At 41.7% G+C, this 23,329-nt stretch overlaps 1 protein-coding gene across 2 annotated transcripts in view; it reads right to left on the bottom strand.

Moving 5' to 3' along the window:
• LOC105398233 (myotubularin-related protein 6) overlaps positions 1-23,329 on the bottom strand; it is a 47,219-nt gene that overhangs the window by 1,172 nt on the left and 22,718 nt on the right. For both annotated transcript variants that reach the window (XM_048625478.1, XM_048625477.1), the window contains exons 2-17: positions 17,487-17,603; positions 16,174-16,336; positions 13,823-13,980; positions 13,093-13,265; positions 12,756-12,843; positions 12,028-12,160; positions 11,383-11,458; positions 10,813-10,969; positions 9,605-9,727; positions 8,307-8,434; positions 7,298-7,426; positions 6,642-6,768; positions 6,046-6,185; positions 5,338-5,455; positions 4,828-4,962; positions 3,789-3,909 (exon numbers count right to left, since the gene is read on the bottom strand). In XM_048625478.1, coding sequence (XP_048481435.1) covers positions 3,789-3,909; positions 4,828-4,962; positions 5,338-5,455; positions 6,046-6,185; positions 6,642-6,768; positions 7,298-7,426; positions 8,307-8,434; positions 9,605-9,727; positions 10,813-10,969; positions 11,383-11,458; positions 12,028-12,160; positions 12,756-12,843; positions 13,093-13,265; positions 13,823-13,980; positions 16,174-16,336; positions 17,487-17,603 — 2,086 coding nt within the window. The remainder of the gene's footprint in view (positions 1-3,788; positions 3,910-4,827; positions 4,963-5,337; positions 5,456-6,045; positions 6,186-6,641; positions 6,769-7,297; positions 7,427-8,306; positions 8,435-9,604; positions 9,728-10,812; positions 10,970-11,382; positions 11,459-12,027; positions 12,161-12,755; positions 12,844-13,092; positions 13,266-13,822; positions 13,981-16,173; positions 16,337-17,486; positions 17,604-23,329) is intronic.

Raw genomic sequence — 23,329 nt, 5'->3', positions numbered from 1 at the left:
TAAACAGGTATTTGTTATCTGTTCTTGGGTGTTATTATGTATATAATTGTGTATCTATCTATGTATTTATATCATCTATGCGTTACCTATACTACAGGCCTAAAGCACGGTCGCTAAGGTTAAGTCAGAAAAACGACCGTGCTTCAGTTCAGGGTCGGTGTTTAACGTCCCCACGTTATTAATGTGTACGAGACAGTATCCTCGGCCGATCCTCGACCGATCCCCGACCAATCAACGGCTAACATTTGACCGAGTGCTCAGCCGAGGACCTTGTCTCGGCCACTGTACTCGGTAAGTGTAATCCTACTATCCTAACTAATATTATAAATGCGAAAGTAACTGTGTCTGTCTGTCTCTTTCACGGCAAAACTACTGGACGGATTTGAGTGAAATTTGGTATACATATGGTCTAGACCCTGACAAAGAACATAGGCTACTTTTTATCCCGGAATTCCCACGGGAAAACTTTTTAAGGCGAAGCGAAGCTCGCGGGAACAGATAGTAATATTATAAATGCGAATGTTTGTGAGTATGTATGTATGTTTGTTACTACTTCACGTCAAAACGGCTGAACCGATTTTAACGAAATTTCTTATGGAGCCAGCCAGCAGGAAATTGCCCTCTGTGCTTTTCTAGATGTAGAGGGTGCTTTTGATAACACCTCGACGAATGTCATTCTCAGATGTATGAGGGACAAAAACATCGACAACACCACACTTACGTGGATAGAATCGATGTTAACCAACAGGACTGTTAAAACAACACTCCTGGACGAGAGCATTGAGGTTAAAATAACAAGAGGATGTCCCCAAGGCGGCGTACTATCGCCCCTGGAGTGGTCCATTGTTGTCGACACCCTGCTCTGTGAGCTCAATGAAGCTCGCTTCGACACTCAGGGCTACGCTGATGATCTCGTCATAACCATCGTAGGCAAAAGCGCCAGCACGATTTCAGATCTGATGCAAACAGCCCTTAAGATGGTAGAGCACTGGTGCAGGGAGTATCAACTCTCTGTAAATGTCAGAAAAACCATAATTGTACCGTTCACCCGAAGAAGGATCCTAGATGGTCTGAGACCACCGGTTCTCTTTGGGGAAACGGTAAACTTCTCCAAAGAAGCCAAATATCTTGGTGTAATCCTAGATCAGAAGCTGACTTGGAATCAACATCTGCAGTACATAGCCCAGAAAGCTAAGTGCGCTATGGGATCGTGCTGTAGACTAGTTGGGAAAAAATGGGGCCTTAAGCCGAAGTTAACCCTTTGGCTATACGAAGCCGTAGTGAGACCTATGGTTACATACGGCTGCGTAGTATGGCACAGGAAAACCCAACAAAAAACCTGTCAAGATCTATTAAGTAGTCTTCAAAGGTTAGCGTGTCTGATGGCCACTGGAGCTATAAGGTCCACTCCGACAGCAGCGATGGAAGCCATGCTGAATCTTAGCCCTTTACACATACATGTGCAGAAAGAGGCTCGATCAGCTATGCTACGGGCTGCTGAAGGAGGCAGGAACCGATGGCACTCGGCTGTGTTCAGCTCGCTCCACCGAGAGCTTCTCAGTACCCATGCCATGGCGATGCCTTCCGACGCTATGGAAACGGAGTACTGTTTCTCAAGGCTCTTCTCAGTTGAGATACCAGAAAGGGAGAAGTGGAATGATGATAAGGCCCTTCAAACTTTCCGGTTGGGAGACATCGTGTGGTACACCGATGGATCCAAAAAGGAAGGCCTGGCAGGTTTCAGGCATTTACGGAGAAAGGCCAAGAGCGCGCAAATATGCGAGCCTGGGAAGGTTTGCCTCCGTATTCCAAGCCGAGATATATGCCATCATTGGATGTGCATACGAAAACCTGGATAGAGCCTTCACTCGGAGGAATATACTTATTCTGTCAGACAGCCAAGCTGCTCTTAAAGCATTGACTTCTGCAGAAGTTAACTCCAAACTTATAATGGAGTGCATCCTCATCCTGAACAAAATTGGAGCTAACAATAGAGTGACCCTGCGATGGGTGCCCGGACATTGTGGCATCAATGGCAATGAGGAAGCAGATGAGCTCGCACGTCTGGGAGCAGAAAGCCTACCGTTGGGCCCCGAGCCCATCATCGGGCTACCAAAATGCACCAGTCGTCGCGAGATCAAGGACTGGGCACAGTACCAAAGCTTAGAGGCTTGGAATAATGTACCAGGGCAACATCATTCAAGAGCCCTAATCGTGGGCTATTCACAGAAATTTACGCGTCGAGCTTTAGAGCTCACACGCAACCAGTTAAGGGTCTTGACAAGAACCTTATCAGGTCACTCAGGTCACTGTAGGTTGAACAGTCACTTACATAAAATGGGTCTGTCCGATACTCCAACTTGTAGATTTTGCAATGAAGAGGACGAAACGCCCATGCATTTTCTCTGTGAATGTGAGGCCATCATTCACAAGAGAAACAGAATCTTGGGCGGCTACAAATTAGCCCCCATAGATGTCAGGTCTCTCCCTCCAGGTAAGATCATCAGGTTTATAAAAGACCTGGGCCTGGATAGTGAGATTTGACTCGGCAAGGGGAGTCACAATAGATCTTTTAGGTCGCAGTGGCGAATGGGCACTGGTTGCCCTCCCCTTTTCTATAACTATAACTATAACTATAACTATGGAGCCAGCTGACACCCTGTATTAACACATAGGCTACTTTTCATCGCGGTATTCCCGCGGGAACAACTTAACTCACAACTCATACACAATTTACATTACACAAGGCTTCGACTGCATGAAATGACCCTGGCAGCCTACACTAGGAGACATGTATCGTAGGAGCCAGTGTTGTTCATTCATCTCTTGACCTTGACCATACATCAGGGTATAAGCGACTGACCGTGAGCGAGGCGGCAGGCCTGGCAGGCGGGCGCAGCGCGTGCATAGAACCGCGCCGCAGAGATTTGGCCTTGTAAATTTGACAATCAAATGGTGATTTTGCAAAATAACAAGAACAAATCTATGCGGTGCGGCGCCGCAACGCATCGTGTGCCTGTCTAACACATAGGCTACTTTATATCGCGGTATTCCTATGGGATTTTTATTAAGGTGGGATATAGGGGACTGACCGTGCGCGAGGCGGCAGGCCTGGCGCGCGGACATGCAGCGCCGCAGCTCCAGCTTATTGGATGATCCTCGACCAATCAGCGGCTAGCATTTGACCGAGTTCTTTACTGAAGGCCACTTTACCCGGTAAGTGTAATCCTACTAATATTATAAATGCGAAAGTTTGTGAGTATGTGTGGATGTGTGCATGTTTGTTACTATTTCACGTCAAAACGGCTGAACCGATTTTAACGAAATTTCGTATGGAGTCAGCTGACACCCTGGATTAACACACTGACCGTGCGCGAGGCGGCAGGCCTGGCAGGCGGGCGCGGCGCGGGGCGAGGCGAGCGCGGGGAGGGGGCAGCACCCGTTCGCACTAGTCGTAAGTCGCATAAGACTAAGTCGAATGCTCTGGTCACCATACACTTTATATGGACCTGTTTACATTGGATGAGACGCGTGTTTATCGAAAGTGTATGGTGACCAGAGCATTCGACTTTTACTGTACTACCATAAAAAAACTTTACAACACTGTTTAACAGGTTTTTAAATCGAAATTTGACAGATTTTGTAGGTGTTTCACAGCGCTAAACACCTGTTAAATACTGTCTAAGTTTTTGTGGTAAGGCCCTGGCCCTTACTCTTTTAGACTTACGACTAGTGTGAAAGGGCTGTCACTTGGTACTAGTAGGTATATCAGGGTATAGGCGACTGACCGTGCGCGAGGCGGCAGGCCTGGCAGGCGGGCGCGGCGCGGGGCGAGGCGAGCGCGGGGAGGGGGCCACGCGCCGACACGCACCGCGTGCAGAGCGCCGCGCCGCAGCCCCAACAGTGGTGCTGGGGGGAGAGAAGAGAGTTATTATTATCTATTCATATAATAGCACTAAATCTTTCCTAATAATGTTTTATTCATGGTTGCATGTTTCTGCATGTTTTTTTGTTGTTTTATATAAGTAAGTACCTGCCTATTTAATTTTATAAAAATAATATGTTTTATAAGTATAATTTGCATACCGAACAATCGGTGAAATTTACCTGACACTATTTTATTAATGTAAGAGCTAATTTTTACCCATGTTTCTAGCAAATAAATGAATCTATCTATTTATCTATCTAATGTAATAAAATGGAAATGGATATATTATAGGAACAAAAAAATAATAATCATAAATTCTTATATAAAACACACACACACACACTCTCACGCCTTGTACTAATGTACTCCCTTGCGGGGTAGGCAGAGGTGCATTGCTGCACCCACTTTTCGCCAGAGTGTTATGTTAGTCCCAATGTAATAGGGGGCGGGCCTATTGCCTTATATAAAGCAAAATTAAATACACCAGCTAGGAACTCAGTAGGTACCTACCTCTTAATATATCAGAACACTAAATATATAGGAACCAAATTCAGTATTGATTTAAAATATACTTATTGTTTTCTTAAATAGTCCAGCCTATAAGTCAAGTGAATGTTTTAAAATGGACCCCGAGTCCCCCGTGCAGACGATGTCTACAAACACTAAACTCATAAAGGCCGGTCGGCAAGCACAGAGAAAATCGAACGTTGACCTTTGCATCTACCAATTACCATCTCTGCCGCCGGCCATCAAGGTTAGGTACTGTGCGAGAGTGAGGGTACTATTACTGAGCGCGTGCGACAGAGACAAACTACAAAGGGCAATGCCCGTTTATCGCTGTGCTTAGCGACCGTGCTTTAGTTTCGGTCATTCCCCCGAGAAAACCGTAGAATAGTCACCTTTCTGCTAAAATGTTCCAGCGGCGTGGAGCAGCCGCATTCAGTGACATTCTTGAGGCTCTTCCAGTCAAGCGCGACCGAGTTTACCTCTTGCTCGAGCTGAGAAAACGTTACCGGAATGTTGGCGTCTACTTTCTGCAACAATAGAATAGAATATATTATATCTTTATTGGTCACCACAAATATTAAAACATAAGTACCAAGAATACGCGAAAGATTTTATTTTAAGATTAGACGCGAAATTCTATACTTATTCAGGTAAAAACTTATAGACGGATTTCCATGAAATTCTGTATGTAGGAAGCTGGTTAAGCCGTTTTAAGTTCAACCTGTGACAACCATTGTACCAATAAATAAAGTCACAAATCTTCGAACCGAACTAATTCAAATAGGAGCTCAGAAATGCGGAATTATTTATGAGACGTTTCTTTTGCACTGATACCCCATCTAGTTCTTATTAAAATATCGTTAACTGATAGGCTATACCGAGTCTACGTGTATCGTACTGACCTCCGTTATAAGGGGTATCCGCAGTGGCTTGGCGGTGGTGGTGACGGCTTCCTTCAACGGATGGTCGTGATTCGCGCACTCCATCTCAGAAACTGTGCCTCCGGTTTCGTAATGTAGTCTGTGAAATAGTATAAATATAGTTTATTACACATTAAAACTTCTTAATTGATAGGAAAGCTTACAGCTAGAGATAACAGTCATCATCACAACTCATCACGTCCTTATCACTGAGGCGGATCTCCTTCCAATGAAGGAAGGGTTTAGGCCTATTCCACCATGCGGGCCTAGTGCGGGTTGGTGGACCCCAACACAAGCAAGCTTGTGCTGGGAGAGTTGTCGGGTAAGTGGGCAACCCGACTGTCAGATGTTTTCAAGCCGCCCGAAGGCCTCTGACTAGGCTTAACGACTGCTGCCGAAGCAGCAACCGGGACCCACGGCTTAACGTGCAGGCCGAAGCACGGATGCGACCAGAAAACAACCACTTGAAATCGGTCACCCAAATTCAACTTACTTTTACATTGTAGGCAGATAAGATTACAATAATCTATCTATTCCATATATGCCCAGTGGGTCACTAACGACCCACTTATGTTTTTTTCATATTTGCACTTAGAATCTGAATCTTAAACATATTCCAAAGTAAAGCAACTTGATGTTAAAACTACTTTTGAGCATATATGGGATAAGGTTGACACAAATGGAACTTACTTGTTGTCAATGTGTAGTTGTTCCACTCCGGTGTCAATCTCTACGGTGTCTGAGTTTCCGTTCTGATAGTTGACGACCCCAGTCTCTTTGGCCTTCTCCTCCTTCTTGCCTGATAGCAACCGCTTGAACGTCGATATTCTCTGCGAACGAAAAGTTATACATCAATGTTATATTATACACCAACTTTTTTTTGTATCATAGGATTGGAAAGATGAAAACGTTGTGCAATTTATTGCTATGATATTTAGTTCATTATTGCCCTAAATTACATATTGTATAAGTACCTTTTCACTCTTGTCATAAAAGGAAAACAATCTATGTAAGTGTATCTTTTTATATAAAATCCGCAACTAAACAATGTACTTTAATACCGCTTCGGGTGTAGTATCCGTTATGAAGGTTGATCTGTCATATCTGCCGAAGAACCTTCAACCGTCAGGGAAAACTAGTTCTGTAGCCATGTAGATGTAGGTTGTGGTAGTGGTTTTATAGCCGGCCATACTCACCTGGGTGAGATAGTTGATGTGCAGTTGTAACGCGGCATATGTTCCACGGCGGCCGGCACTAGGTCCGCGAGTGACTCCCGCACGACTCACCTGGCTGAGATAATTGATGTGCAGCTGTAACGCAGCACTATGTTCCACGGCTGCTGGTAGAAGGTCCGCCAGTGATTCCCGCGGGTGAACGCCGCTCTCGTGCCGACAGTACATGCCTCGCCAGAATCTGAAGAAGGAAGAAAGCAATATTAATAATAAAATAATAATAATAAATATGTGGGGACATCTCACACACGGCCATCCGACCCCAAGCTAGGCAGAACCTGTGTTATGGGTTTCGGACGGCTGATATATCTACACAAATACATAGATAGATAGATACTAAATATAAATATGAACACCCAAGACCCGAACACAAATATCTGTCTTTAAACAAAAATCTGCCCCAGCCGGGAATCGAATCCGGGACCTTCGGCATAGTAGTCAGGTTCACTAACCACTACACCATTAAGCCGCAAGTTATGATAACAGTGATGATGTGCAAGAAAAGATAGGAATGATAGGAACTACTCAGTAGACGATTATCTAAATGATAAATAATTAAAGTTAAGTTTAGGTAATTCGATAGGAATTTGGATGCGTTTTTTACCGACAGGGGCGCTGATCAAGATGACATACAAATTGTGGCGAATCTCCTATAAAAAGTGGCGCCTGTGATGGCTGACAGATTGATATTAAACGAGTAGGTACATTACCTAATACTCTGCGGGCTCAAGTCTGGCTGTAACACGTCGGGATGCGCCTTGGGGTTATACAGCGGGTTCTTGTACTCGCTGAGGTGGCTCGCCATGTAGCCCCATAGCGAGAACGTGCGCTCTGATAATCTGCAATGTTTCATTAATGTATTAGATTTATGGGCGATGAAAAAGTTCCTGTGACAAATAACATCGCCTGCAATATTGAAGTACATATAACAGCGTATCAGAATACCAACTGAAAACGTCAATATTTTGATCAAATTCTATATTAAATGTTATAAAAATTGGTAACGTAAACGGACGGTCGCCTTTCTTTTCTTCTGTCGCGAGCTCTCGAACGCCTGGGCTAGTCACACGGGGCGCATTTAAGACGCGACATAAGTTTTGCGTCGCGCTCACTCCCATCCCGCAGCCACAAGAGCGAGCGCGACAGACAAGTTATATCACGTCTTAAATGCACCCCATACTAGCCCTTCTGGTTGACAGAAGAAAAGGAAGGCGATCCGTTTACGTTACTCTCAAGGTGGGTACTGACCAACGTTACGGACTGTAATGTAACATTCCCAGCGAGCATGTTACACAACGCTGTGTTCTAGAATCGGCTGGTTGCTCACTGGTTACCCCATAAAACTACGTACTGACTGCACTGCAATGCTCGCTGTGTAACATGTTACATTAAGAGCGGTGGTAGCTCAGTCGGGTAAGCGCCCGCTTCTCACGCCAGAGATGCGGGTTCGAATCCCGGCGATGACATGTTCCAATGAGTTCTTTTCTGAATTTAAGTACAATGTATACCATCGCTCTTACGGTGAAGGAAAAACATCGTGAGGAAACCTGCATATCTAGATTTAGCACATCTAGATATGTGAACCCACCAACCCGCAGTGGACCAACGTGGTGGGAAAATGGTCCAAGCTTAGGAAGGCAGTTTAGACCTTGGGGATATGCACAAAGGTTCCATTCGAGAGAGCCAGGTGCAGGTACTGTTACCCCCACAATAGAATACCTGAGGTCGCGGCGGTCCTTCTGGCAGTTCCCCACGAAGGTGCCGTACTGCGCGGCGTGCGCGTGGTCGTGCAGCGTCAGCAGGAACCGCTCGTTGAACTGGAACGCCGAGGGGCACTGGCGGAGCAGCTGGAATGGAATGTGGTCATCATCAGGGATCGCTATTTTAAAAACTCCGCCTGTATACTTTTTTTTTTTTTTTTTATAATTCTTTATTGCACAAATATACAAATACATGTACAAAAGGTGGGCTTAATGCTAAGAGCATTTTCTACCAGCCAACCTACAGGAGGTGCAGGAAAACAAGTACAAAGATGTGCAAAAAAAAAAAAAAAACCGTAAAAGTATGTAAGATGAAAAAACTAAAAACTAAAAAGTCACTTAATAATTTTCTTAATATATAATAACAATACATTCAAATAATTATATAAATTTATAAAAGATAATAATAATATACATATAATATTAGGATACATAACTATAGTATATATATAATATTAGGCGCAGGCCACCGTACATACAAAGTAAATAAACAACAAACTAGTATAGAAAAAGGTATTCAGCTCCGCTTTACATGCTGCAGAAAAATATTTTTTACTGAGCGCTTATATTCTGCTGAATCCTAAATAGAAACTAACATTTAACGTAATCTAAAAAAAAATAAATACGTATACAGTAAAAAAGTTCACTTAAATGATATTTAACGCGTTAGCAATAAAACAAATGTTACAAGGGTCAACAGAAGGGCTAGGATGGGGCGTAAGATGCGCGTGTCAAGATGTGACAAAAGTTTTGCATCACGCGGACTCAAGAGCGAGCGCGACGGGGAACTTTTGACATGTATTGCGCTGCGTGCTAGCTTAGCAGAAAAATAATAAAAAATTGTCTAAAAAACTAAAAAAAATACACTTTGTTGCGTAATATTGCTCACTGTACCTACAAATATTGCTGTATTACAAAATAACGGTTACGTAATCGTCATACATAATATTTCAGGCGTAAGCACCAAAGTTCTATGAGGAAGCAAGTTGTAAAACCAATGTTGTTTAGGATGACTCTCTGAGTCAACCCATATGGTCCCACCTGCCGAGTGCAGTCCAGCATCTGCGTGAACACCGAACGAGAGCCACTCCTTCTCTATAATACATGCCTAATGATATACATATTATGTATTTCACAGTATATAATATACCTGCCAAGTGCAGTCCAGCATCTGCGTGAACACCGAACGAGAGCCACTCCTTCTCTATAATACACATCTAATGATATACATTATGTATTTCACAGTATATAATGTACCTGCCACGTGCAGTCCAGCATCTGCGTGAACACCGGCGCGCGCTCCCGCTCGTCGCCCGCCACGTGCCCGCAGCGCGCCGAGAACTTGTGTCCGAATGAGAGCCAGTCCTTCTCGATCAGTGCCTGGAATTGTCGGAGGGAAGTTTAGTTTTTTAGCGCGTATGGGTTTCTTAGGGAGGATTTGTGCCCGAACGAGAGCCAGTCCTTTTAGAGTAGTGCCTGGAATTGTAGGAGGGAAGTTTAGTTTAGGCACGGTGTATGACTATGTTAGGGAGAATTTGTGCCAGCAGTAGGGCCGCTAGTGAACACGCCTGCGCAGTGCGGTCCCAGCCGTCACACACACACCACACACACACACACACACACACACACACACACACACACACACACACACACCTGGTAGCCGCTGGTGGTGCGCGCGTGTGGGTCCAGCAGTAGGGCCGCTAGTGAACACGCCTGCGCAGTGCGGTCCCAGCCGTCACACACACACCCACACACACACACACACACACACACACACACACACACACACACCTGGTAGCCGCTGGTGGTGCGCGCGTGTGGGTCCAGCAGTAGGGCCGCTAGTGAACACGCCTGCGCGGTGCGGTCCCAGCCGTCACACACACACCCACACACACACACACACACACACACACACACACACACACACCTGGTAGCCGCTGGTGGTGCGCGCGTGTGGGTCCAGCAGTAGGGCCGCTAGTGAACACGCCTGCGCGGTGCGGTCCCAGCCGTCACACACACACACACACACACACACACACACACACACCTGGTAGCCGCTGGTGGTGCGCGCGTGTGGGTCGAGCAGCAGGGCCGCTAGTGAACAAGCCTGCGCGGTGCGGTCCCAGCCGTCACACACACACACACACACACACACACGCACACGCACACACACACCTGGTAGCCGCTGGTGGTGCGCGCGTGTGGGTCCAGCAGTAGGGCCGCTAGTGAACAAGCCTGCGCGGTGCGGTCCCAGCCGTCACACACACACACACACACACACACACACACACACACACACACACACCTGGTAGCCGCTGGTGGTGCGCGCGTGTGGGTCCAGCAGTAGGGCCGCTAGTGAACAAGCCTGCGCGGTGCGGTCCCAGCCGTCACACACACACACACACACACACACACACACACACACACACACACACACACACACACACACACACACACACACACACCTGGTAGCCGCTGGTGGTGCGCGCGTGTGGGTCCAGCAGTAGGGCCGCCAGTGAACAAGCCTGCGCGGTGCGGTCCCAGCCGTCGCTGCAGTGGACGCAGACGCTGGCGCCGCGGGCCACGGCCGAGGCTATCCACCAGCCCGTGTCTAGGATCGATCTGGGGAGGGGGAAACAGTGAGTATTATTTGGAGATTTAAATGCTAATAGCATCACCGGCTTACTCAATTTCGTATAGTGATTATTATGCTTTTGAATATGATAGTACAAGTATAGGGTTTGGGGCAACAATGCAGTGATCACTAGTACAGTTCGGTTCAAACAACATACATATAAAGTTGCCAGCGAATTCACTTTTGTACCTGGTCAACCTATTCATTCATTCATTCAAAAAGCATAAAAGTGTCATCGCAGCCAACTTCATAACTACCAAGTTGTCCGAACTATACCTACTTTTGAACTACTGCTGTTTTTTTACTACCTATTGCGTCCCACTGCTGGACAATGGTCTCTGGGTCTTCCATCTGTGCCTGCCATCTACTGCAGATTAAGAAATACAACTATAATACTTACTTGATATGTTTCAGCCAACCCGAGGACTCCAAACCACTGAGGAAGGAAGACATCGTAGGACTGGTTTGTTCACACGCTGAAACAAGTAAATATGTTTATGATTCAAATGCATTAAAAATACACTCACGAGCAATGAATATTGTAGACGGCGGCGGTGTCATTAAGCTCATCTTATCTGTTTAGGTACCCCTCTTCCGCATAACGTGTATGTGACACACCATCTGGCTTGTGTATTGTTAATTAATGTATGGAGGAGAACAGCGTCCGTAGTCGAGCTGGCTTAAGGTTGGAGGTTAAGCAAAAACTGGCACGGTCAGCAATTGGATGGGTGACCGATTTAAAGTGGTCCTTTTCTGGACGCTTCAGTACTTCGGACGACACGTTAAGCCGTTGTTCCCGGTTGCTGCTTCGGCAGCAGTCGTTAAGCCTAGACAGAGGCCTTCGGGCGGCTTGAAAACATCTGACAGTCGGGTCGCCCACTTACCCGACAACTTCAGTGCATTGTACTCATTCAAAAATGGCGATACGGCTCGCGACCTATCACTTGAGTACAAATGTACAGCGGATAGCGGTCGTTACAGTCGTGAGCATATGTATATGTATGTATGAAATATATGTATGTATGTAGGAGGTATAGCGACTCACTCTCGACCAGTTTCTGCAGGCTCTTGCGCATGACGTGTATGTTGCCGATGCCCATGAACTGGAACTTTATGTTCTCGTAGAACGCCTCGTTCTCGTAGCCCTTGCCGGCCGCGCGGTTCACCATCGCGTTTATCTAAAATGTATTTATATGAATAAATATTATAATATACAATAATCACTACATAGTATAACACCAAGTCACTTTCTGTGTCCCTTTGTAAGCTTAAATCTAAACTACGCAACGGATATTGATGCGTTTTTTTTTAAATAGACAGGATAGGATTAAAGAGGAAGGTTTATGTATAATAACATCACAGTTTTTCTATAGTGTATTTAGCATCAGCATTGCACAAGTGAGAAGTATAATACTTATACATATATGGAAAATTCCAGTTGGATGCTCTGTAATGAAAATACAAAATTCACAACTTGGCCAAAATGCTCAAAATTCTGTTGTAAACGAAAAAGTAATGTATGACTCTTTTATGGAACTTCAAACGTTAATAATGTTAATGTCAGGTGTATGTGGTCTGATAAGCTCATAGTATGAAAGCGCAGTGCCAATAAAGCTCAGCAAAATTCGCAGTGCTTTGCTAAGCTATATTTAAATTAAAGACTATTACAGCAAAATGTACAATAATGCATTTCACGTTTTTTGGTAGACTAATATTTATAGGTTAAGCGTTTATTAGTCGATACATAGTACATAGACTGAGATGTAAACTTACCCTCGGCCTCGTGTCGACGACATACATGTAGCCGCAGTTGGGATTCGCTCTACGAATGAGATCCAGCATTTGTTCGTCTTCCATGCATCTGGAACGAAAATAATTGTACTTATTGCATTATGAAATGTTTATAATAGTCTTTATCTCGCCTAGGTTTCTAACGTCTAACCGTCCAAACCATAGTTGTCTCTTTTACTGTCAGATGTTGGTTAAGCAATACGAAATGTAGTGCAGTGGCCTGCACAGAAACCTTACCCCTCTTAACATTGCTACTGAGAGGGGATCAGGTGTTTTGTAGCCCACTGTACATAATGTAATAAATTGTAATTGATGTTACCTTGCCGAGAAGCCGCTAAGAGGCTGGCTGCACCTCGCGATGGCGGCCATGTTGGAATGCAGGTACGACAGCGCCGGAAGTCGTCCGCGCGACCGGAAGTTGGCGCTGCCGAGCAAGATGGCGGTCGTCGCGCGTGCCGGCACGTAGAACTCGGACGGGTACGTGTCGCAGAGCTGGAAGATTTATAAAAAAATACTTATTTACTTCAGTTTTATATATACACTTATTATTTATTTATTCAACATTGCAGTACATTACAGTAAAATTCCTACAAAACCAATATTTTTGATTTGACTGTAAGTAAAATATGACAGTTTCATGAAGTTCTTGCATCTGTGTAGATATATCGGCTGTCCGATACTCACATTACCGGCTATGCCTCGCTTGGGGACGGATGGCGTGTGTGAGATATCCTCATATTTTTTTTATTATTCACACATTGTTTTTATTATTCATCGACATAAGGTATAACGGTATAACATATATGTGTTTTACACCTGATCGATTCTGCATAGCAGCATAACATGGTGAGCAGTAAGCTCCATTCGTCAGGCTTGAGCAGTCAGCGGCTGACAACTTATCTGACGGGCTAATCCTTTCACCGCGGCGACAAACACTGGACGCGTGTCGTCTGGAGTGTTTGTCGCCGAGACGCTAAGAAGAAGTCGTTATACTCTTCTGTACTTTATCAAACTCAGAAACCACCAACTAAATCAGTAATGTTTCGTACCTCATAGTCCTTGTTAGCCGTGCACAGCACCCAGTGTTCATTGGGCACGTTCATGCGCTGGAACTCCGTGTGCATGTCGAAGTAGTGCCAGCCGGCCGACTTGGGCAGGTCCTCGGGGGTCGACTTGTAGTGGAAGCAGTACAGCTCGTCTATGTGCACTGGAGTAGGGATGGGATTAATGGTTAGACTATAAACAAGATAATTATTATAATCTTTTGTCTGAAAGATCTTTTAAATCCGTGGTTTCAGTGGTAGATAATAGAACAGAAAATAATATTTCTATATTGGTTCACCACAAATAGAAAAACACATAAAAAATACAACTTATCGCTAAGAGCGATCTCTTACTGGCAACCTTGGTATACAGGGTGTTGCAAAAAGGGTATAAGACTAAACCGAAACCTACATGTGCAGCATGGTATATCTAAGCCCGAAAATAAAATCATTTTTTTTCTTTTTCCATAGAAAGTATGTTGGTCACGTGACAATGGAGAATTACATTGAATATTACTATAGGTACCTAACCATAGTAATATTAAAAGCGTATACAGATTAGTCGCGTCAGGAGAGCGGTGGTAGCTCAGTGGAGAGCGGTGGTAGCTCAGTCGGGTAAGCGCCCGCTTCTCACGCAAGAGATGCGGGTTCGAATCCCGGCGCTGACATGTACCAATGAGTTCTTTTAACTTAAGTACAATGTATACCATCGCTCCTACGGTGAAGGAAAACATCGTGAGGAAACCTGCATATCTAGATTTAGCACATCTAGATATGTGAACCCACCAACCCGCAGTGGACCAGCGTGGTGGGAAATGGTCCAAGCTTAGGAAGGCAGTTTAGACCTTGGGGATATGCACAAAGGTTCCACTCGAGAGAGCCAGGTGCAGGTACTCACACCCCTACAGAGGGAACACCCAAATATTCCGAAAAACTTTTTTCCGAATTTGATAACCCCGAATATGTAATTTACGAAATATTGCAATACCGATTTTTGTAAATACCGAATTATAATAATGACGAAAATTATAATTTCGAATATTATAATCACGAATATTGTTATTACGATTGTTAAATATACGAATGTTAAAAAATACGATTACTTTAATATACGAAAAATAAAATACCGATTTATTATAATCACGAAAAAGTCAAATCCCGATCGGAAATATGATAATTCGTGATTTTGACAAAAAAACATAAACGTCTTTAAAACTTTAGAACCAAAACCAAAAGATAGGTGCGACGACGAGCAAAGCGAGGAGGAGCGTGTTAGGTGCACATAGATATCGAAAAACAAAGCGGAGCGCAGCGAAGCGGAGCGGAGCGTTTCAAATATAGAGCAAAACAATTGCTAGGATTTTTATGGTGTTGAAACTTAAAAACCTTAGGACCTAAACCTAAAGATAGGTGCGACGACGAGCAAAGCGAGGAGGAGCGTGTTAGGTGCACATAGATATCAAAAAACAAAGCGGAGCGCAGCGAAGCGGAGCGGAGCGTTTCAAATTTAGAGCAAAACAATTGCTAGGATTTTTATGGTGTTTAAACTTAAAAACCTTAGGACCTAAACCTAAAGATAGGTGCGACGACGAGCAAAGCGAGGAGGAGCGTGTTAGGTGCACATAGATATCGAAAAACAAAGCGGAGCGCAGCGAAGCGGAGCGGAGCGTTTCAAATTAGTTAGTGTTTAAACTTAAAAACCTTAGGACCTAAACCTAAAGATAGGTGCGACGACGAGCAAAGCGAGGAGGAGCGTGTTAGGTGCACATAGATATCGAAAAACAAAGCGGAGCGCAGCGAAGCGGAGCGGAGCGTTTCACATAATATAGCTTAAAAAATATTGTTTTTATACGCATTATGCTGCATAATTCATATAACCATTTCTTGTTAACTAAGAAACATTCGAGAATTTGTATTTTCGGAATATTAAAACTTCGGGATTCGTAATTTTAACAATTCGATATAATAAAAAAATGTACTTTTGAAACATCGAAATAATAATATTCGGAAAATTGACTTTCGTCATTTTAATAAATATGTTGTTTGAAATTTCGTTTATAAACTATTCGTGATTTTCGTTATTCGGAAACTTAAAATTCGGTATTGTGAATTATTCGGAACTATGAAATTCGAAATTTTAAAAATCGTTATTTTCATATTCGTAAAAAAGTAATTCGGAATTATGTAGTGTACCCCCCTACAGAGAATAGAATAGAATAGAATAGTCGCGTCAGAAGCGCGCGGTTGCGTGCCTTCGATAGACCGCTTTACCCCAGTCCCCAACCAAGGGGCGCGTTTCAAAACGCCTAATGTGTACCCTCTTACGCCCAGCGAGGCTGAGGGCGTCCCACACTCACCTGGCTGGCTCAGCCGCTGCAGCGTCTGGAACATCTCGTGGCAGTCCCTCTCGCGCGGGATGACGAACAGCACCGACTGGAAGTTCTTGGTCCGCACCAGCAGCGGCGACCCCGCCGTGCTGATGGCGAGGCGCTCCACTGACGATATGTGCATGAGCAGGATCTGGAGACGAGAGGACGTATATTGATAAAGGTGATATGCATGAGGATCTGGGGGAGACGGGAGGATGTTAGGTTGTTGATAAAATAAGTCCGGAAAAAGGACCTGAGAAACCAGACCTCTTAGAGTGCCAAACTGAGGATATGTTCATGAGCATGATCTGGGGACGGGAGGATGTTAGGGTGTTGATAAAGAAGTCAAAAAAGAGGTATAGTATGAGGCGAATAAAACTGTCTCTGTCAGAGTGGCAATGCTATGATTCTTTACCACAAAATGGATTTACAACCAGCTCGATACCAACAAAAAGCTTCACGGTGGTGTAAACGTACCTAGCTTGTCTGCGCTACCACAATATTACTACTATTTCGTTGCATTAACCGAACCGATTGTCTGATTTTTTGTAAAGCTTTAGTAATGGTGGTACATTATTCTGCATGGCTGTGGAACAAACTGCTAACTTATTCAGCGCAATATATGACCAAACTTCTAGTATTTAATAGAAGTCTGGGTAATCAATAAACCGTAGGTACATTGTACATTATTTATTTCACTCGAATCGGTCGGATCGACGAGTACTCATTAATGTACTGAGGTACGGATAAATATTTCATCAGCAAAGTGTTTCTCTTTATTGATGATAATGATTGAATCTTCTATACCGCGTACGATCAATTTCTAAGACCATTAGGATCGCAATTACTTTAATGTTGCCTGTTTCGTGTCCCACTGCTCTGTAAGCCCCCTTATGAATAGGGAATATGCATTTATTTTTTTATCTTATTGCATAGTTTTACATCGCTTTATTATAGTAAAAAAAATTCAACGCTAAAAAAGTACTAGTAGTAGTAAGAAAATGTGTCACGTTTCGTTGTAAGGTTTAAAGTTACCGAGGTTTTTTGTACCTTTCAACAATTATTTACTCGCTCAAAAATGAATTATAACAAAAATATTGATGTAGGCATAATTTTGAAATAATATTTGACCTTCATTTGAATCACATGCATATTCCGTGTTGCCTATCAACCGTGTGCGATCATGTGATTTCTCCGACTATTCAGGAAAACTCCAATCGCGGTTATCCCGCCATTTCCACCTTGGTCTTCCGCGACTTTATAATTATTTATATAAAACTTTTATTGAATATTTAACTCACCCAAGTCTCTTTCTTCTTGTCATGGTCCACGAATATAAGATGCGTGGTCGCGAAGTGAAGGGTCCCCTTGGAGGGGTTCCGCACGTTGTACTTGTCCAGGAGTTGGACGTTCTCGATCTGAAACGATTAAACAGAACTAATGAATAAAGGTTGCCTGGAAGAGATAGCTGGAAGTGATAAGAACGCTCTTTGTACCCTATTCTATTTTTATTACTATATAATAATACTAGTATTTATTACATACGGCTCTCTCGTGTGGAACCTTTGAACACGTAATTTCAGCTCAGCTAGCCTAGCTCCCCAGTAGACTAAGTGTATATTCTTTTGTGCACAAATAAAGAGTAGGTACGCTACCTATATGTTGACTTATAACAACTACGTAGTATCTATTTATTAATTTAGCCTCGGGTTTGATGTCGCGCCTGTAAAGAGGTCTAAGTTTAGCCGCTTACAGTTAAGGGCCCGTACAGGGTGACGTGCCGCGCCAATTTTGGGTTTTCAATGCTCTTCACACAGCACACGCAGTGACACGCACACATGTAAGTTTGCACAGTGGGTCGATAAACTTTTACTCGCCAACTTTATTGACAATTATGTTCAAGTACATTTTGGGTGATTTTAGGGTAAGTAAGTATAATTCTTACTTACACTGGTAGGCACCAGGAAAGAGTAGAAATTAATAGGGGTGCCACTTTACTCTATACTCGGAACCCGATTAGCTTTCTCAAACAAATGTGGTATTTACTTGTAGAAAGGTAACTAAAAGTATTAAAGTGTAGATAATAAGTTTCGGGCATCCTCCAGCCAACTGAACCCCGACGACAAAGCAAAGTAAATACATAGTGTCGCAAAAGGGCTATACTAAGCCAAAAGGGGATGACTCAAGGGGTCATTCTGAACAACTTTTGTTCTACGAGATTTGCAAATTCGCGAAAAAAAATATTCATTTTCCATGGTAAAAAGTCACATGTCCAACAAAGTTTCTATGAAAAAGGTTTTTTTTTGTTAATTTCCAAAACTCGTAGAGCAAAAGTTCAGAATGACCCCCTGTCTTACTCCTTTTTACCCGACTGCCGAAGGAGGAGGGTAATGTTTTTTGATTGTATGTATGTATATATGTATGTTTGTCTGTTTCTTTGTTCCCTCCTGTAGCCTAAACGGCTTGATAGATTTTGATGTATGAGGTATTGTTAGAAGCGTATTGATGGCGCGATGGCTATAGGCTATGTGACGTTCCATTAAAATGTACATAGCGCCCTCTTGAGGACATAACGTGATGATCGAAAAAATAATAATTCAACTTTGCCGTGTAAGGTATCAAATGAAAGGACTTGATTTTCACATTACAAAAATATGCATATTGAAGGTATTTAAATAACAACACCAAAATTATTGAAATAAAAAATGATCATGAACTACCTACCGACGTAAAATTTCATAAAATAAAAACAACTAAAAAGTTACAAATAAAAAAATACAATTATAAAAAACTAAAAACCTGACTGTACGCTAAAAACATGAAAACGAGTCCCAATGTTAATGGAAACTATCGCAGGCGGGGACCAACTTGACCGCCACTCAAGGCCGTTTTCTAAGTAACATTCAGCTAAATGGTGAACCCTCTGCTGGTATAATTTGTTTATATACCGCTTTTTCAATACCTGTAAGTACATTTTTTGGCAGCATAATATTTTTACTTAATTTTAGGGTTTCGAACGTCAAAAGAAAAAAAGCAACCGTTATAGGATCTCTTTGTTGTCCGTCTGTCTGACTGACTGTCTGTCACCGCCCTTTTTCTCAGAAACGAAATGGGGAGTAACCCAAAAAAAAATATTATGGTACTCCCTGTCCCACACAAGTAAATTGGGGCTTATATTTTTTCCAGTTATTTTGATGTGTATCCTTTTTTTTTCTTTGTTGTTTTGTATAAGTATGTGTTTCTTTTCTTTAAATCTGTATTTTTGTTGTTGTTGCTGTCTATGTGTCGAAAAAATGTATCTTTATCTTCAAATCACGCCATCTATCGTTTGTTTTTTTTGTGGCTACTGTCTATAGAAGAAATTCCGTCATTGACAATTTTACGTTACGAATTTATTTTTATTTATTTTATTTTTATTTTTACATTTTCGTGGAGAATCAACAGCATTTTGTTAATAAATAATTATTACTTATGAACACATAACAACTTGATGCCATTAACAGAATGAACTTAGTAAACCCAGTAAACCTAACACATCCAGAGGAAAAACAAAATCTCTTTCTCTCTCTCTGAAAAACATACTTAATAGCCCAAACTCGATGCTTTTAGCTATTAACATCTTTGAAATAAAATTGAGCCACCACCGTGTTACTGCCCTCATCAGATCCTCACGAGACCATACCTCAACCAGCACCAAGAGACTGTATTTTTGATCCCTAACCTAATGTTCGTGCGTATTGTCATCACTTAGATCCATTCGCTATATTCCTGCTCCTCATCAGACCTTTACGAGACTGTAATATCACGAGAATATTGCACACTATCTAATTTAATTTAATGTATTGAATATACTGGAAGAATTATGCTTCCTCAATTTCAAATCAAATTATGTTGGTGTCATAAAAGTTGAAAAAGTGCAATGACAACCAATGTGCAGTGATTTTGTATCTGTACACGATAAGATCGCGAGCTGTCAGTGCTGCCTAAACCGACGTGACCCTTCTTTGGAGGCCAGCGGCCAACTGAGTCAAACGTCACTTGTGTTTATGATTTTATAACACAGAAAGCCGCCATAGATATTTGTATGAAGATTTGAGGGAAAAAAATTGCTCAAGTTTGGGATTAATTTACACAAAATAAGTGTGTGTTTATTAAAAAACAAGGTATTTAGCGCCTAGTCCAAGCCTTTAACTTTATAATATGATAAAAATCATATGAAAATTCTTTATAATTACGACACAGTTGTTACAATACGGGAGTGTGATTGACTGGTTTTTCTTGATATTCTGAAATTAATTTACAGTTATCCATAATCATTTACTAAAATTCGAATGATTCAGCACCTAGCTAGACTCTTCAACTACCTGTGTGATTTTTTTCAAGGCTGTAGAGCATCATTTACTACATAATTCTATGACAATGCCAACCCTCGATTCCCTATTGCAGACCCTTAAATCAATACTCACGCCTGTCATGAGTGACGGAGATGCGTTGTTGCACCCACTGTGTCGGTAATTTATGTCGGTCTATTTATCTATCTACAACTTACTAAATGTAGAGGTACTATTACTGCTACCCTTTACTATTAAGGCACCAGAAATTTGCATTTGTACATTAGAAAAATGACTGTAAGTACGGTCAGCTGCATATGTAGCTATACACTTCTGCACCTTGTCAAACTGACGAACCGTCAATGCTTCAATGAATGGATAGGCGGTTTGTTAGATAGTCAAGGTACAAAAGTGTATAGGTATGTAGCTGACTGTACTTATCGTCCAGTCCAATGTTGTAGGTGAATAATAGATTTCGTTGTATAGTATGCATATTGCTTTCAATAATACTGCCACTGTAATCTGCTGTATAAACATAATCTGGAGCGCAAATATTTATTCCGTAGGTATATGAAAAAACAATACCAATCTGTGAATGAAATAAAACCAATTTAAATTATCTTTCGCAATCCGGTACCACAGATACTCCCATAATCGTCGGCACTTAGGTTTACTAATAGCCAAGTAAAGCACAAAACAAGAGAACCTTAAAAACACTACCCCATTAAAAACGCATTAAAACAGTTTTATTGTGTAGGAACAATAAGAGTTTATCTAACAAAGCCTTTATAGCGCTCCGCTTTCAAAGAAAGAGTATAATAAGAGTATATAGGGGAAGTCCTATTAAAGCATTAAGCTCCTTTAGTCAAAGGAATAAAGTTGCATGTTTCAGACAGATCTGACCAGAGAGATAAATCTACCCGGTCTGTTTTTTTTAATTATTTCTTTATCATAAGTTTTACAAAATACTATTATATATAATCACACCTGTCCGCCAAACTGTACAACAGTTAACAATCTAATATCTAGTAACTAACGGCAAAGATTTGCTATTTTATTTAAATTGGTTTTATGAATGAAGGTCTGAAGTAAAAAACAAACATCATCATTATCCAGCTCATAATTATTTACTACTGGACATAGGTTTTCCCCAAAGAACTCTACAAACCTCCTCATCCAACCACTAACGGTTACCTGCCCAGTGAACCACAGGGCTTCCCACGCTACGTGAAACGGCAAACAATATTCATGAAAATTCCCGAATTAAATGCCTCACTGCTTCATTGTTCTCCAGGGTTATACTCGTATTTATAGTTACTCAAAGGATCAAAGCATTCCACACTCTCCCGACTGAGCCCCGGGGTCGGTTATTTTTAGCAAAAAATATGAATTTCGGGTGCTTTCCCGCTTAAAAGACCTTTATTAAAACAATATTGATCGCATCAGAGAAAACTGAGGAATAGGTATATAGATTAGTGTTTGGTTTCAAAATTGGTTATGCTAAACGAAATTTATTAATTTTATGGACGATTTACCATAAAGCTCAAAATAAATTTATCAGTCTAATAATCAAAGCTCTATTGATTTTGACAGTTTCAAGGCTCCATGATAGATAAATATTCCACCCTGTATATTAAAATGCTAGCTCATTATCATAAGCATGCAATAAAGCCCGAAGACTTTGCGATATGACGTGAAACATATCTGCATAAGACGAATGGTTTCATAGCGTTTTGCAAATAACTCTCTAAATATAAAACAGTATTGTAAAATCTTACGAACAAATAAAAAATATTCTATCTATTTATTGTAATTGTAACTAATATTAAAACTGTGCAAAAAATTTATCGGTTTAGGCGACAGAATATATACAGTTACTCGATTAAAATAAAAACTATCCGCCCTTATATCCAAATAATTATCTGTTTTGGTTTAGACATGAAAATATTACAAACACAAATGTTAGGCATTTCGCAGAAAAATGCTACGAAGCTTAGCTCGTAGCACATGTTGCTACGACTTAGCTCGTAGCGACAGATTGCTACGCCGCACCGCGTAGCACATACATTTATTATATTGTTTTATCAAAGGGTAATACAGTCTAGCTTCATAACAAGTTATACACTTTAGTACCTTGTCGAAGTCAAAACCTGCATTTACTGATTTACATTCATTTAAACATTGATGTTTTTTTTTAACATAGTTAGTTTATGAAATATATCAAGTACTTAGTTCCACATAGAAAACATACACGCTACAAATGCAATCCTGATTTATATTGTATCTCATTTGAATACAAAATGAAACTCTAACCGTAAATGCTCGATAAAATATCCATTTAAATCATGGAAGAATTTAAATCAATGAGGACTTATGGATTTAAACACTGAGTACCGATTTAATTACTAAGTCAGATTTTAATTAAAATTTAATCCCGTGAGATTTAACTTGAATTTACATTGACTAACTTTACTTTGGAAGTGTGTGATGTTGGGTAATTAGTTTTGATTAAGTTGAAGCCTTATTAATTTATTATACGGCAGTAAAAGAATATGCTGTGGTATATTCAGATTTATGGTTATGTATGACTTTGATATGATATTATGATTAGAGGAAATAACATTATGGTTTAAACTTATACATCGTTTTTTTCGCGAATTTCTAAAATTGGTAAAACCAAAGCCCCGAGTCACCGTTTCGGCTTACTATACTTACCACTTTTGAAACATTCTGTATAATCCATTAGAGTTCAAGTAAGAAATGTAAAATGACGTCTATAGAAAAACTACCTAATATTAACTAACCACCTTTTA

Source organism: Plutella xylostella, chromosome 14 (genome assembly GCF_932276165.1).
Source record: "Plutella xylostella chromosome 14, ilPluXylo3.1, whole genome shotgun sequence".
Taxonomy (NCBI): Eukaryota; Metazoa; Arthropoda; class Insecta; order Lepidoptera; family Plutellidae; genus Plutella; species Plutella xylostella.
This window is presented reverse-complemented; position numbering and strand designations above follow the sequence as displayed.